Source organism: Dermochelys coriacea, chromosome 15, assembly GCF_009764565.3.
Source record: "Dermochelys coriacea isolate rDerCor1 chromosome 15, rDerCor1.pri.v4, whole genome shotgun sequence".
Taxonomy (NCBI): domain Eukaryota; kingdom Metazoa; phylum Chordata; order Testudines; family Dermochelyidae; genus Dermochelys; species Dermochelys coriacea.
Genome location: NC_050082.1, coordinates 15,969,523 through 15,986,511, shown reverse-complemented (window position 1 = coordinate 15,986,511; position 16,989 = coordinate 15,969,523). Strand labels below are relative to the sequence as shown.

Genomic DNA, 16,989 nt, shown 5'->3' with positions numbered 1-16,989 from the left:
ACATTTGTCATCTTTCCTGTTGTCAGATAAGCTAGATGCATGGAAATTCTGTTTGGAATTTGCAAACAGTGTTTGTGAATATTGGCACCTTGCAAAATTGTCATGAAAATTTACTAGGCCAGGCACAAAATCTACTCTCCCTCTTTACCATACTGATTGATGGTAACAGATAAAAACTGATGCTATTTTACTTGCCTGTGGGGAAAAAACAACAATTCACTTGCCCCAAGCAAATAGAATTTTGAATGGCTGGAGTGTTGTCATTGCGGTTAAAGGGAATGCAAATCTTAAAATGAGCAAGTGTTACTTTTTAGACCACTTATCTGCTGCTGCTTTAATTTGTGGGTTTCTTCAGCAGTGCTTGTTTTTAGAGCTGAGTAACCATATTTACCCCAGGGCTGGGTATTGTCCTGATTCATCAGATAACTCTGGGAGTCGCATCTCAAAATTGCCACCAAAGCCTTCCCGTAAACCTCCCGTCCCTCTACAGTAATCAGTCCACTCTTAGCAAAGAATACTGGAATGTCTCTGGACATGACAAAGTGAGGTCATCCACAACAACTACAAGTCTGTGAAGAGTAAGGTGGTTTTCCCCACTCTAGTTTGAACAGGGAGTCACTTTTTAAGATATAAGTATTTACAAACATGCATGAAACAACAGAAACAAGTAATGTTTTAAAAGATAACAGAGCTGTACATGTCTTGCTGTTCCCTCTAAGTGACCTTTTTTCTGATGGAGAGGAATACATTTTCCATTGAGGCATATATAGTAGCCTATACTGTTCCTCCGCTGCTCTTAAATTTTTATAGAACAGATTATATTTCTTCCCCAGCCTCCCGCCAGCTATAAGATGAAATACTATCTATCTCCTTTTCGTGCTTGGTGCACAATAGACTAGGATGGTGGGATAAGTCACAGACATGTCGCCATGCAGAGAATAAGGAAGTACTGCTTGCATAAGGGGAAATTCTTCAATTTCATGCTGGAAAAAATCAGCACTGAAAAGATGCAGGAAAATGGGTCTCTAAATTCACAATATTGTGTGTTGCTTTTCTTCCTGTGTGCTCACAGTGGTCCACATACATCCGTGCAACAGTACGAAAGGAGAGAGGCTTACCAGTCCTTGTTGAGCTTCTCCAGTCTGACTCTGACAAGGTTGTGAGAGCTGTGTCAATTGCACTGAGGAATCTCTCTATGGATCGTCGCAATAAGGATCTCATAGGTACCTTCTGAGCTTCTCTTACAGGAATGTGACCCCATAAACACATGGGCACGGTAAAATTGTTTAGGCTTTTGTCAAGTATTGAAGCTGAGGTTTATTCTGCATACAAATCCCATTAGCATTATATAGGAGTCTTGTGCACGTCCCAAGTGAAGAATTGCCATTTGAAAATTAAGTTTCAGCCCATCCAGTTTCTATACATGCACATAGTGTGATTTAATGGAAATGAATCTTTACTTTGCAGCAGATCCTCAAAATAATTTGCAAAAATATAATGGCTTTTTGATTTGATATGATTCCCCCTCTGGCCCCCTTTGCTCTGTCAGTGAACCCTGCCTCACCTCTCCCACTTCCAGCCTTTTATCTTTTCCTGTCCTATCTCCTGTATCGAGAAGCCCGGTACCCAAGTGCTCTCCATTCAGATCGTCCCCCTTAAAACTCAACTTCTCTGCAATGCTCCCCAACTCTAATCCACATTAGCAAAAATGCACTCACTACTCATTAAATGGAAGTGGCAGAGGCTGAGCTCCAAATTAAAGCCTTTGTGTGGGTCTCCCAGTATATTTCCTGGGCGATTTTCCCGATCTGTTTAAACTGTAACCTCACGAAGCAAGGAAATTATTGTGCTGCATACAGAGCACAGATGCTGATGCTTAATCAATACAAATCTCCAATTCTACTTTAATATGCCTATGTTTCATAAAAACCACATCCAGTGTAGAGCTGTAGCTACCAAATGGTACAAACACACACCTGGGAGTAATGGGCCCAGGACACCGAGACTTTACTTCAGTGCTGCCGAGCATGAAGGCCAAATGGACGTTCTTACCTTTCAGGGGAAGGTTAATATATGCACTGTTGCATACCTTGCCCCTGCAGACCTCTTACAAGGCTACCCTGAGTAAGTGTTGCGTGCATGCATTAGCATTAATATGTTAAGCCTCAGTTTATGAATGCTTGTTTGCCTCAGGCACAGCAAAGTGTGATGAGTTGACTGTGAAATTCTCAATAAATGTGTCAAACTTTTTTGCCTCTGATACCTATAGTTTTAATTATGCAGAATGAGTTTGCTTTAGATATCGGTTCTCAAACGTCGTGAGAAAGTTAATGATAAATGCAGTATGAAATAGTCTTGAGATTCAAGGAAATTACATTAGAAAATCTTTAGACTTTGGGAACTTCCTTATATTTTAGCTTTCAGGACAGGAAGCTGTTTCTTGAAATGAGTATCGGGTCTGGCTTATGGTAGCTCTTCCCCTTATCTAGGTAGTTATGCCATGGGTGAACTGGTCAGAAATTTGCCTAGCAGACAGCAGAGATCCGCTAAAAACCTGGAAGAGGATACAGTGGTTGCAGTCTTGAATACCATCCATGAAATCATTACTGACAGTTCAGAAAATGCAAGGTCCCTGATCCAGACACAGGGCATTCAGAAGCTGGTAGCTATCAGCAAGTCAAGGTAGGTTTCTTACTATAATAGAAAACAAAGCAAGGAGGATACTGTACGAACCCCACTGTGATGCTTTGTGATGGTGCCCAGACATCTTGACCTTTCAGATGTGTAACTGAAGCACTTAAAACATGCAATAAAAACAAATCCTACATCAGTGACTTTAATGGGTTCATAGAATATCAGGGTTGGAAGGGACCTCAGGAAATCATCTAGTCCAACCCCCTGCCCAAAACAGGACCAATCCCCAATTTTTGCCCTGATCCTTAAATGGCCCCCTCAAGGATTGAACTCACAATCCTGGGTTTAGCAGGCCAATGCTCAAACCACTGAGCTATCAGTCCCCTCTAGGTTGGGTTGGGTTATAAAATCAGTAAGATAAAAAAGTTCTGTCATTTCAGGGTACAATCTCTTTTGTTTGATTTATGCCTTAGCATTATGCATGCATTTATCAGACATCCTTTGCAGTGAAGCTGAGACCTGTGTTGCAAAGCCGGAGATCTTTATCCTGTGACATTCCATTCCTGAAATACCAATGATGCAACTTTATTTCTGTTGAAAAGCTGTCTCCTGATTGGAGAAGGGCTTCCTTCTGTATTTCAGCCAATTAGAAACGAGCTCATTCATAAGTGCCTTTTCAACAAACTGAGAGGCTGGCTGGAGATTTCTTTAGCCTTTGCCTTTTCATCAGTAAGCCCTTGTCTACATAGTGCTTTAGCCCACATCAGAGGGGTATAAATTTTGAGTTTGTGCTAGTGTGTCTAACTGGCCCATGTGGACTCTGCTGGCATGCACTAAAAGTGCCCTACTGTGTGGTGGTGTTGTCACAGTAGGGAACTTTGTGTGCACCAGCACGGTCCCCCCGGCCCAGTTAGTGCGCAACCTGCTAATGCAAACTAAAATTTGCACCCCTCTGTGCAGACAAAAGCATCACGTAGACAAGCCTTAAGTAAGAATCAGCCAGAAATCGAGCCACATAGGGTTCTGTATAGCAGGCTGATACTGACTTGGCAAGGAATGAAAGAAAAATGCTTTTCAGGTGAGAATTAGTTATGTTCATTCTTTGATCCTCGTTGTCCTGTGGGGTGTGTTTCAAACCACTGGTTGATTTCAGCTAAATTCAGATTTTTTTATATACACTCGGACCAAAATTTTGAAAAGTGGCCTCTGGATTCCCAACTTTAGACATTAAGTTCTTGTTTTCCAGAAGTGATTGAGTATTGATTTCTTTGGGAGTTTTGACAGGTTTCAAAGTAGCAGCCGTGTTAGTCTGTATTCGCAAAAAAAAAAGGAGTACTTGTGGCACCTTAGAGACTAACAAATTTATTTGAGCATACGCTTTCGTGAGCTACAGCTCACTTCATCGGATGCATTTGGTGGAAAATACAGTGGGGAGATTTATATACACACACAGAGAACATGAAACAATGGGTTTTATCATACACGCTGTAAGGAGAGTGATCACTTAAGATGAGCCATCACCAGCAGTGGGGGGGGGAGCAGGAAAACGTTTCATGGTGACAAGCAAGGTAGGCCATTTCCAGCAGTTAACAAGAACATCTGAGGAACAGTGGGGGGTGAGGTGGGGGGGAGAAATAACATGGGGAAATAGTTTTACTTTGTGTAAGGACTCATCCGTTCCCAATCTCTATTCAAGCCTAAGTTAATTGTATCCAGTTTGCAAATTAATTCCAATTCAGCAGTCTCTCGCTGGAGTCTGGTTTTGAAGCTTTTTTGTTGAAGGATAGCCACCCTCAGGTCTGTAATCAAGTGACCGGAGAGATGGAAGTGTTCTCCGACTGGTTTTTGAATGTTATAATTCTTGACGTCTGATTTGTGTCCATTTATTCTTTTACGTAGAGACTGTCCAGTTTGACCAATGTACATGACAGAGGGGCATTGCTGGCACATGATGGCATATATCACATTGGTAGATGTGCAGGTGAACGAGCCTCTGATAGTGTGGCTGATGTGATTAGGCCCTATGATGGTGTCCCCTGAATAGATATGTGGACAGAGTTGGTAATGGGCTTTGTTGCAAGGATAGGTTCCTGGGTTAGTGGTTCTGTTGTGTGGTGTGTGGTTGCTGGTGAGTATTTGCTTCAGGTTGGGGGGCTATGTGTAAGGAAGGACTGGCCTGTCTCCCAAGATCTGTGAGAGTGATGGGTCATCCTTCAGGATAGGTTGTAGATCCTTGATGATGCGTTGGAGAGGTTTTAGTTGGGGGCTGAAGGTGATGGCTAGTGGCATTCTGTTATTTTCTTTGTTGGGCCTGTCCTGTAGTAGGTGACTTCTGGGTACTCTTCTGGCTCGGTCAGTCTGTTTCTTCACTTCAGCAGTTACTACAGGACAGGCCCAACAAAGGGCCTCCTTTCCCCCCGCTGCTGCTGGTGATGGCTCATCTTAAGTGATCGCTCTCCTTACAGTTTTCAGAGTAGCAGCCGTGTTAGTCTGTATTCGCAAAAAGAAAAGGAGTACTTGTGGCACCTTAGAGGCTAACAAATTTATTAGAGCATAAGCTTTCGTGAGCTAAAGCTCACTTCATCAGATGCATTTGGTGGAAAAAATGGTGGTTTTTTTTCCACCAAATGCATCCGATGAAGTGAGCTGTAGCTCACGAAAGCTTATGCTCTAATAAATTTGTTAGCCTCTAAGGTGCCACAAGTACTCCTTTTCTTTTTGGGAGTTTTGGATGCTCAGCACTTCTGCTTTGATCTATATAGATGCCTGTTGAAATCCACTAGGCAAAAGGACAATGCTATCCAACTGGCCTCTGTACCTGCACGTTATGCATATGAAAATCAGACATCTGCATATTTAACTACCTCTTGCTTGTGCAGATGTCTCTTGTCTAAGCAACTGTATGTTTACACGTGCAGGTAGATGGACCCACATTAATAGAAGCCACTATAGAATTTGGCCCAAAGAATGTATTTTTAGAGCTGTCACATATTGCATTGCTTCTTGGGAAATAACAGGAAGTTACGGGTTTTAGCATAAATGAGTTTGCATTCCTAATGTTTGAGGCTCTAATTTTGTCTCACAAATTAGCCAGTCCCCCAGGGAAACAAAGGCAGCATCTCATGTTCTTCAGATGGTCTGGAGCTACAAAGAGCTACGAAATGTCCTACAGAAGGATGGATGGAACAAATCCCATTTCCAGGTAAAGATGCAGAGTCCTAGTCCAGATCAGTGGTCACAGAAAGCCCCAGGAAGGTGTGTTATCCTTCACTCCATGTTGAGGCCCTACTCCCACTAATGACAATGGCAGGTAGACCAAGAACTCTAAATTGGTGTTTTCCAGTGATAAAACAATTATAGTAAAATTATGGTATCATAAATACAGTTACTGGGTGCATATCTAGAAGATCTGTGGCATGTGCCTTCCACATTTTAGGGGTTATTCCACTTTAGATGTACCAAGTCTAATCCCTACAAATATACATTGCATCAAGGAAAGACTTGGCCCATTTTTGTCTGTTGCTGGTCCCTTGGGACATAGTCCATGTAGCATGTTGGGCATCTGACTGTTCTTTATGTGAAGCTGCTGCTACTTTCTTTATCTGAAAAGTTACTGGCTTTCACCGTGGCCTGTAAAGAAGCTACTGACTTGCCCAACCAGGTGATGAGAGAAGGAGAAATGGTCAGCAAAACTGCAGTGAAATGAAATGTATCTAGAATCACAAATTAGATTCCAGGCGAAGATCAGTTTATCAAGAGAGGGTGGAATGTGAACAGGTTTCCATACATTTTGTTCAAGTTATAACTTTTTTAGAAAATTGGTTTTATTTCTTACTCTGTTTGCAGCAGCTTCTCAGAACATAAGAATGGCTACACTGGGTCAGATCAATGGTCCATCTAGCCCAGTATCCTGTCTTCCGACAGTGGCCAATGCCAGGTGCTTCAAAGGGAATGAACAGAACAGGGCAATTATCAAGTGATTCATCCCCTGTCGTCCAGTCCCAGCATCTGGAAGTCAGATCCCTAGGGACACCCAGAGCTCGGGGTTGCATCCCTGACTGTCTTGACTAGTAGCCATTGATGGACCTATCCTCCATGAATGTATCTAATTATTTTTTTGAACCCAATTATGGTTTTGGTCTTCACAACATCTCCTGTCAACAAGTTCCACAGGTTGACTGTGCGTTATGTGAAGTAGTACCTCCTTTTGTTTGTATTTAAACCTGCTGTCTGTTAATTTCATTGGCTGACCCCTGGTTCTTGTGTTTGTGAAGGAGTAAATAACACTTCCTTATTCACTTTCTCCACACCAGTCATGATTTTATAGACGTGTATCATATCCCCCCTTAGTCGTTTCTTTTCAAAGCTGAATAGTCTGTCTTGTTAATTTCTCCTCATATGGAAGCTATTTCATACCTTTCATCATTTCTGTTGCCCTTCTCTGTACTTTTTCCAGTTCTATTACATCTCTTTTGAGATGGGATGATCAGAACTATGCACAGCATTCAAGGTGTGGGCATACCATTTATTTATATAGTAGCATTATATTTTCTGTCATCTTAGCTATCCCTTTCCTAACGGTTCCTAGCATTGTTAACTTTTTTGACTGCCGTTGTACATTGAGTGGATGTTTTCAGAGAACTGTCTACAATGACTATAAGATCTTTCTTGAGTGGTAACAACTAATGTAGACCCCTTCCTTTTGTATGCATTGTTGGGATTATGTTTTCCAACGTGCATTACTTTGCATTTGTCAACAATGAATTTCATCTGCCATTTTGTTTCCTAGTCACCCAGTGTTGTGAGATCCCTTTGTAACTCTTCGCAGTCTGCTTTGGACTTAACTATCTTGAGTACCTTACTCTTCCATTTTGTCTTGTAGTCTGTCTCTGCAGCACCAAAGGGATCCAAAGGTACATCTGGCAAGTCTGGCTATGATGACAGTACTCTGCCACTGGTAGATAAAAGCCAAGGTCAGTTCTGCTCGTTGGTGTGGCCCATAATGATTTTCCTTTTGCTATTTGCCATGTCTGTTAAGTGCATTTCTCGAATTGGATAAATATCAGTTATTACTTTTTTTTATGATGCCTTTTATCCAAAGATCCTGAAGCAATTGACATTACAGACTATATAGACAATGATCACTTCCACTGCATGAAATGTACGATACCCAGTTCAGGATGAAAAGTTCAGTTGAAGCCTATAGGGAGTATTTTAGATAGGTATGAAGTAACTACCCAGCAGGAATTTAGCCAAGAAGCAGGCTAACTATTGTGGTAAGTGGATGGTATTTTTACTAACCACAAGTCATCAGATCTTGGTGCTATATCTCACGCAAAGGGCATCACCTCCAGCAATGCCCTGGGACATTTTGTTCATTGCTGATTTATTTGACATACCCTCTGTTGAATCACCAGCCCTGTTTCCTGTGTCACTTAGCTTTGCAGTGGAGGTATTTTATCCAAGTACTGACCCAGACCCAACTGTGCTTAGTTTGTCAGATTTGACAATAATTGCACCAATGGTTCCAGGGCTCCAGGCTATGTTGATTTCCTTAGTCTTTTAATTTTGATCATGATGGAAATAGAAACCAATATTAAAATTACCCTCTTGAGGCCTTTGATCGCCTACTGATTGCTCTTCTTTCAGGGCAAAGAAGGGAACTTCATCCCATCTTGAATGAGTACAGAGATCAATTATAGAAAGTATAGCTGGTTCAGAGGGGCACGGAGTTGGTGACATCCTTTGGATAGAGGAATGTATGTGATTCAGAGCCAGGGCATGAGGGATGTCAGTTGAGTGTGCTCTTTGGGGGCCTAACTCAGAACCTTTCTTTGTGAATTATCAGAACCTTAATATTGTTTCATTATAGCCTCTTGTGTCCTCATTATAGCATCTTGAGTGCAATAAATCATTGTTTCCTCTACTTCCTCCAGCCCTGTGATTAATCCCAGCCTGCTCTGCTTTCATGTCAGTAAGCATGGTACAACTAGTTTCAATGCTTCTGTTTTGTAGATAATGAGAAGGCTGGAAGTCGTGATATGATTCCTCTGGATGAACTTGGTCCAGGTAAATGCAGTCCCGGCTCAACCCCCTGTCTATTTCAATAGAGCACACTGTCACTCACAAGAAAGTTCAGCGCTTTTTCTGGGAGGTATTCTTTCATGTGGATAAAGCTGACATTTAAAAACAGAACTTTTCCTTCCAAAAGATCAGTAGTCTGTTGTTTGGTTTGTTTGTTTTTTTAAATGTGTATACTGCATATATATTGGTATCCCCACTACTTTTTAACCAGATCATGTAAATATACTGAGAGCTTCCTGCATTTTAATCTCTTTGCTTTGAAGCAGTTGCATCCTGGAGTGAGAGATTCAAAAGCCATCAGATTTCAACTATTGCTTTTTTAAAAAAATGGGACACTACTTTTGTGAGCTTTAAATCTACTTAAATGTCATATTCTGTGTGAAAATGTTTTTCCTGCTGTTCTTACAGGTTAGCACAAAAAATGACCCCCTACTTGAAAGAGGCTACGGGAAAGAAGTACTTTGTTGTTCAGTCTGTAATTATTGTCACTGTTTTCCTGAATTCAGTGAGAGAGTTAGTCAGCCCTGCTGCATATGTGGATCACACAAGAGAGGAAAGAGAAACATTTTTAAAAAATAGGAATACATGATTGTAAAAATCTGCCATGAGTGATAGGAATGGTGCCAGGGTTTTCTGTATGCAAAGTATAACTTAACAGCAGGTGAACATGATCAAGCCAACAACTTTAAACTGTTCCGCATTGGCTCAATGGGAGTTCTGCCTGGGTGAAGATAGAACATAATCTGAGCACGGAATTACAGAACTGGCTCTGCGTGTGCATGTGCGTGAAAAATGGAACGAAGAAATAACCATCCATTCTTTCTTCCATATACAAAATGCAGGCTGAGAGAAAGTAATGACTTCTCCTCATCTTCTCAGCTCCACGAGTCCATCAAAGGCATCTCTCGAAAGCCAGGCAGAATGGCTTAATTTTCCCAATACAAGTCATGGGAATGGCTCCCTTTCACCAGACTTCTCTAGAGTCTCTTTTGGGCTTGAGGCTTGCAAGGCAGTGAAGAACAAGATCCTGCAGGCCATAGCGCAATCCATCTCAATAACACTGGCATTACTGTATGGTGTGCAGTCCATTGACACAGTGGGCAGCAGCTGCCTTGCTCGTGGCAACCAGTACTGAACAGAGGGAGGAGATTTTTCCAATACTTGGAAAAACCTCCACCCTGCGGCTGGTGCACCTAATATGGCAAATGCAACCTGCCACCAGGATCTGCAGTGAGAGAAGATTTCTCCAAAGCCCCATGAAATGCATAGCCATTCTGCATAAGTAGATGAAGCAGTAAGGACCAAGGATAGATAAACTCTGAAGAGCTGGGTGGACTGGAGACTGTTGTTCAGATGTAGAATAGCTGCAGCAGGAGGAACTCCTACTTCTAAAGACAGGTTTCAGAGTAGCAGCTGTTAGTCTGTATCCGTAAAAAGAAAAGGAGTACTTGTGGCACCTTAGAGACTCACAAATTTATTAGAGCATGCTCAGGGGTCGCATAACTAGTTAGCATGTCAGAGTCTCGTTCGTTATCGGAATTAACCAGACAAATCGCTCCACCAACTAAGAACGGCCATGTGCACAAACGAGACTCTGGCATGCTAACTAGTTATGCGACCCCCGAGCATGCTCTAATAAATTTGTTTAGTCTCTAAGGTGCCACAAGTACTACTTCTAAAGAGAAAAGCAAAGCTATGTCTGTGCAAGACATTCTCTTTCAAAATGCTGCTAAACTCCGTGGCATGGATGTGAGAACAACTTACTTAGGGGCTCGGGCCCTGATGGAGATGAAGGATAATTAAAAGCCTAAACTGCTGCTATGTCAGCAACAATTGGGGGGGGGAAAGCAGGGATTAAGCCCTGTTTCTACTGACCTTCCTCTGGTATGGGAAAAGTCAGGGGTTTCCCTGTTAATAGCCACTTCGGAGGCAAACGGTTCTCAGGATGAAGGCTGCAGTGCTGCATGGGAGGCAGTGCTGTATCAGAGGACGGGGCTGTGAGTCAGGAGATAGTGGTTCTGCTACTGACTCTGCCATTGACCTGCTGTGACTGGTTTGTGCCTCAGTTTCCAAATCTATAAAATAGGGATGAGTCCATATTTCTGTGAAGTGCTTTGAGATTTGAAGGTCACCGCAATCTGGGACAGACCAACTGTTTCCTTTTAGTACAACAGCATAAACACACTCAGTGTTGCTGTCGATTTGCCTCAGTTTTTCCAGCTGCAAATATTTGTATTTAAATGTCTGTGTATATGCAAGTTGGATGGTTTGATATCTCATGATTGCCATGTTTGCAGGTGCAGATGTAAATCAGTTTGAGCCACTGCTGAAAATGAAATACAGCATTTCCAAAAAGTCAGGATAACATAAAGATGTTACCTTCCATGACCTCAGCTGACAGCATCCCCCTGGCATGAATAAACTGTCTATATGTAGTTTGCATAAGGGAAGACTGAAATAATTGTCCTCACAATGAAAGACAGTAACTTCAAAGAAGATCTCACAATGGAATTGTTAGGATATCACAATGTCTGTAAAGGCCTATACTCTAATTTAGGTGTATTTTTATCACTTAGCTAGTTATAGAGGTATAAAAGAAAGAATCAAAATCACTGTCTGCTGGTGTAAGGGCCTTCTCTTACTGTGACAGTCTGAGGCCCTGTTCTTAGGCGAAGATCTCTGGCTAATCAGCAGAGGCAGCCATACGCTAGGAAGCAAACGGTCACATCCTCACATTCCAAACTAGTCACATTGAAATAAGGTGCTATTGGGCTGTTAGGAATACAATCCTGTCCTGATAATGCGCGGAATGAGAACAGGGAACGGGGTGGGGAAATTGGAATCATGTTGCTAAGGGGGCGAAATGGGAACAGGGACACAGGTAAGGCTCTGTGGTGTCAGAGCTGGGAAGGGGGACACTAAGGAAGGAAACTGGAATCATGCTTGCTGGAAGTTCACCCCAATAAACATCCAATTGTTTGCACCTTTGGACTTCGGGTATTGTTACTCTCTGTTCATGCAAGAAGGACCAGGTGAAGAAATAAGCCCCCTAGCAGGGATAGCTATGTACTAACTAGTTCAGCAGTCAGGGGAATAGGATCAGAAGACTGTAGTTCAGTATTCAGAGAAAAATATTAATCTAATCGATGTTTAATTTGTTCCACAGGTTAATACTGATGTGGCTTAGTAGGTGAAATACAAATTGATTTTAGGTAGGCAGTTTGACAGAATCTCTCACTTAGGAGATTTCAGAGTAGCAGTCGTGTTAGTCTGTATTCGCAAAAAAGAAAAGGAGTACTTGTGGCACCTTAGAGACTAACAAATTTATTTGAGCATAAGCTTTCGTGAGCTACAGCTCACTTCATCGGATGCATTTGGTGGAAAATACAGTGGGGAGATTTACACACACACACACACACACACACACACACACACACACACACACACACACACACACACACACACACACACACACACACACACACACACACACACACACACACACACACACACACACACACACACACACACAGAACATGAAACAACCACGCAACATAACCACTAACCCAGGAACCTATCCTTGCAACAAAGCCCGTTGCCAACTCTGTCCACATATCTATTCGGGGACACCATCATAGGGCCTAATCACATCAGCCACACTATCAGAGGCTCGTTCACCTGCGCATCTACCAATGTGATATATGCCATCATGTGCCAGCAATGCCCCTCTGCCATGTACATTGGTCAAACTGGACAGTCTCTACATAAAAGAATAAATGGACTTAAATCAGACGTCAAGAATTATAACATTCAAAAACCAGTCTGAGAACACTTCAATCTCTCCGGTCACACGATTACAGACCTGAGAGTGGCTATCCTTCAACAAAAAAGCTTCAAAAACAGACTCCAACGAGAGACTGCTGAATTGGAATTAATTTGCAAACTGGATACAATTAATTTAGGCTTGAATAGAGATTGGGAATGGATGAGTCATTACACAAAGTAAAACTATTTCCCCATATTATTTCTCCCCCCCCTCACCCCGCACTGTTCCTCAGATGTTCTTGTTAACTGCTGGAAATGGCCCACCTTGATTATCACTACAAAAAGTTTTTCTCCTTTCCCCACCTCCTTCCTGCTGGTAATCACTCATCTTAAGTGATCACTCTCCTTACAGTGTGTATGATAAAACCCATTGTTTCATGTTCTCTGTGTGTGTATATAAATCTCCCCACTGTATTTTCCACCGAATGCATCCAATGAAGTGAGCTGTAGCTCACGAAAGCTTATGCTCAAATAAATTTGTTAGTCTCTAAGGTGCCACAAGTATTCCTTTTCTTTTTTTCACCTAGGAGAGTCCACTCAGATCTGTTCACCACCTCTAGAAAACAAGGTTCCAAGATTTCCTTCAAATTCTCTAGATCCCTTTTCTTGGAAACTTTTAAATCAACTGTAGCTGGTCACTGGGATTTCTCTGTATCTCATCACCAATACCTTTAAAGGTCAATTCATAAGGAATGCACTAACTCTAGGTAATTGGTTTGCTCCACTGAACTCCAAGAAAATGGATAATGTTAATATTTTACTTTCCATTCCTCAGACTCCTCCAGCCAAAGTCCAAATGGCTTATACCTTCCTAAAACACACTCCAGATTGCTTGTTAATTCCATATAGACTAAATTTGATCTTAGAATTAATCTTGAAACACGGAAGGAACTGAGTTTGTTAATTCCACCACAGAGTCATTGCCCTCAGGGCACTGAGATATTACTGTACTGGTACAGCCTCCTTCAGGATAGTTCTCATTTTAATAAATCTAACCACAAACTTCCAATCTGAGTTGCTATTTTGATATATTCCCAACTCAGCGTGTGGTTTTTAGCGCCAAACAATCTGTTAGAACTGACATGTGTGACCCCATTAACAAGGGGTCAGCATTCAACTGAACAACAATACCCGCTACAAAATGCCTTTTAGCTCAGATGTAAGCCCAAAGACCCTGACCATTTTTTATCACTTTGATTAAGATTAGGATTTTGAAGGCTGGTGTATTGATTAAACACTAGTTTTTTGCCTACCTAAAATATCCATTTTTTTCCATTTGTATATGGTGATATTCTTTACCTCCTCTCCTAAACTGTTGTGAAATGTTAAACACTAGACATGTATCATCTCCATGGCAGTTGCATTTCAGTGGTGGGTGAACAGTTCTCTTTGTAGTTTACCTGTTTATAAAGTGCTTTGTGATCCTTCTTGATGAAAGGTGCTACACAATGTTAGTGATCTGTTACTTGTAAGTAAATATGATTAAATACATTTTCAAATGTAAAGGGCTGCTTCTGAGTTGACAATCAAGTTTGGGAAAGTTGATTTTCAAATGCCATTGTGCTATCATTTAAATGTATAGTATGTACCCATGACTTTTACTATGAATTATAATGTTTTTAGATCTGTGTGTGTGTGCGTGCGTGCGTGTGTAATTTGAAACTGAATGACTTATTGTACACTCCTCCAGGAGTGTTGGCTAGGTGGATGGTTGGGATTTTTTGGTCTAACTGGCACAAGCAGGGATGCTAGGTATCTTAACTGTCAACAGAGAACTGAAAGTGAAGAAGAAAAGCTGTATAGCAGTGGTTCTCAAGGTTTAAGTTATGCACCACATATCTCAAATGTACTTCATACACAGCCTTAGTCATTATAATCAGTATAGTTATGGATTATCTTTTTATACGATATTGATCTTAATTAAACCTATGGACCATCTCAAATGCCTGAGCATTCTGCAGGGCTTGCGCATATGTTGATTTACTGAGCCAAGTATAAAGATGAACATCTTTTTATAAACTAACTGGATTGCAGACAGCGTAGCCTATTTTGAGAACTGCTGCCCCATAGACTGTTTACCAGGAGTCACTCCATTTACAAAGCTTTTTGTGCTACAGCTTAAAATTGCTTACTTTTGTTTCACCGGTAGCCCCCAAAAACGACATCTGGAGGGAGTGACTGATTTTAGAAGGCCTATTGAATGCAAGCAATAAACCAAGACATGAGGCATTCTGATATTTTATGTAAAATCTTTTTGGAGAGTACAGTTTGACAGGAAGTAGAACCTGTAATGATCCTTTAATTACATGGAGAGATACAAAGCTTATTAAGAACCACAAATTTGACTGTCACTTAGCCCAGATTAGAAAGCTGTCAGTGCAGACAGGAGAATATGTTTGTCCCTGATAATGCGGGAAACTTGATGCACCAGAGAAATAAAGTAATATTTGTAACCTCTGACAATGAATCCAAGTAGTTTCTGAAATAATTACAGCATTTCTTCATAAAGCCCTTCCACCCCCTTCTTTCCTGTTTACTCATGTATTCACATTGCTTTTCAACTGTCAGGGAGAAAAATCACCCACAGGTGCCATTTCAAAATGAGAGGCAGGTCCAGCACAGCAGGGTTTGCATCGAGATCTCACAAAACTCGACAGGCTGCTTTTCTTATCATTCCAAAGGGGATGTCTCCAAACTATTGTTGTGTCCTGCTTGTAGTCAAGTTCAGAAGGAGTGGGAACGCATTGCATGCCACTCCAAGAAGGAACCCAGCCAATTTATTCAGGCTGTTAAGTGTAGAACACAAGATTTCAGCTGGATCTGGAGCTCATTAGCCGCAGGGTGTGAAGTAACAGCTTGCTGCTTTCCATGGACAGACTACTACTACACTGCAGCCGGCCAGAATGGAAACTGTGCTGCTTGTTAATGAGATACCAGCATTTGACACTGAGGGTGGTATAAAAGGAGTTCTTTTTAAAAAGAAAGGTGATTAAAAAATAAAATTTCTGAGCATCAGCCCACGAGGAAAGCACATGCCTATGTTTTTGGTTTAATGCTTTGTGTCTGTCTCTCTCTTTAGTTCTTTGACAATGCAAAACAGCCAAATCTACCATGGTTTTCCTGCCTGATTGTCATGTCATTCCTTCACAGATGGGTACTCCACCATCGATCACCGGGACAAAGAGCGCAAATACAAGACCAATGACAATATAGGGGACGCATCAGAGAAAGAACCTTTAAAAGTAAGCTTCCAGCTATTCCAAAGGCTGCTTAATGCCATTACAGAATGGGACATCGAGTGTCAGGCAGCAAGGAACATATGTCGCAAGTACTCAGCAGGGACTTGTAAATGGTTATCTATAAAGGCACCATTTCGTAAGTGATCACAAGTTAGCCTTAAATGGAAGCAAATTCTGCTTTCTAATAAGGGAGCAACTGCCGGAGATGGTTTTATAAGCTGATATGTGCTCAAGTTCCTGTAGGTAAATAATGGTTTTACAAAAGAATGTGTTTGCTTTATCACTTTCAGCTCCTCCATCTAGGTACATTCCCCAGCCCTAAAGTGTATAGCTCTGCAGGAGACTTTGTTCTGAGAATAGTCACATCAAGCAGTTACTTCCCACCATGGAAACCATAAAGGAGTGTAGCTGAAAGCCTGTGTGTCTTTGTAAAGCAGTGTGGTGTGTATAGCTCTGGGCCCTTGCTCTGACTTTCCCGCACATGGACTCTGTATATGGGTCAGTCTCTCTCACTCTCTTACACAGAACCTTCTTTAAAATGGATTTCCAGCTCTCTTCTTCCACGCAGTTTTCTTACTGAAAAGTCAGACTTGAATCTTCCACTTCCATTATGGGCTGTTGAGTTCAGCAATACAGGCTGCATGCAAGTAATTGACGCTATGCAATTTTTCTTGCATTCATGCACAATTTTAGCTAAGTTTTTATAAGCATTTGCTTTATGCTTCCAGCAGTGCAGTGGCACATGGGACTCCTCCCTACCTTGCAAAAACCCACGCATACACTCCTGTGTGTCAGCAGTGGGAAAAACCAGACAATGAAACAAGAGTTTGTGACGGAAATCATTGCTGCCCGCCTTGGTGCTGGTGTTGGGAACCTCAGTGCTAGGGAGCCCTGAGCATCTGTGGTGAAATCTCCTCAGTGTTTTGTGGGAACTACAGAAGATCCAGATGCTTCAGGTTAAATGGCCAAGCAGTTGAAAAGGAAAGACTTTCCAATTAGTGCAAAACACTGAGCAAAGGCATGCAGAAATAAGAGAGAGAAAAATCTTTCCACAGAATGAGCCAGTAGTACACCTGCCTGGCGATGGTCTGTCTATATTAACATGTGGACACAAACACTCGCCATCCAGACTGAGCATAGCTACCCCTCCTCTCTATTAAAGGTAGAGGCCAGCCACAGTCCACACTTTAATTTTTCAGACACAAAT

At 41.7% G+C, this 16,989-nt stretch overlaps 1 protein-coding gene across 15 annotated transcripts in view; it reads left to right on the top strand.

Annotated features, from left to right (window-relative positions):
* Window positions 1-16,989, top strand: part of ARVCF (ARVCF delta catenin family member) — a 505,185-nt gene that overhangs the window by 475,720 nt on the left and 12,476 nt on the right. For all 15 annotated transcript variants that reach the window (XM_038372964.2, XM_043498177.1, XM_043498178.1 and 12 more), the window contains 6 exons: window positions 1,073-1,223; window positions 2,490-2,682; window positions 5,725-5,836; window positions 7,517-7,607; window positions 8,650-8,703; window positions 15,694-15,785. In XM_038372964.2, coding sequence (XP_038228892.1) covers window positions 1,073-1,223; window positions 2,490-2,682; window positions 5,725-5,836; window positions 7,517-7,607; window positions 8,650-8,703; window positions 15,694-15,785 — 693 coding nt within the window. The remainder of the gene's footprint in view (window positions 1-1,072; window positions 1,224-2,489; window positions 2,683-5,724; window positions 5,837-7,516; window positions 7,608-8,649; window positions 8,704-15,693; window positions 15,786-16,989) is intronic.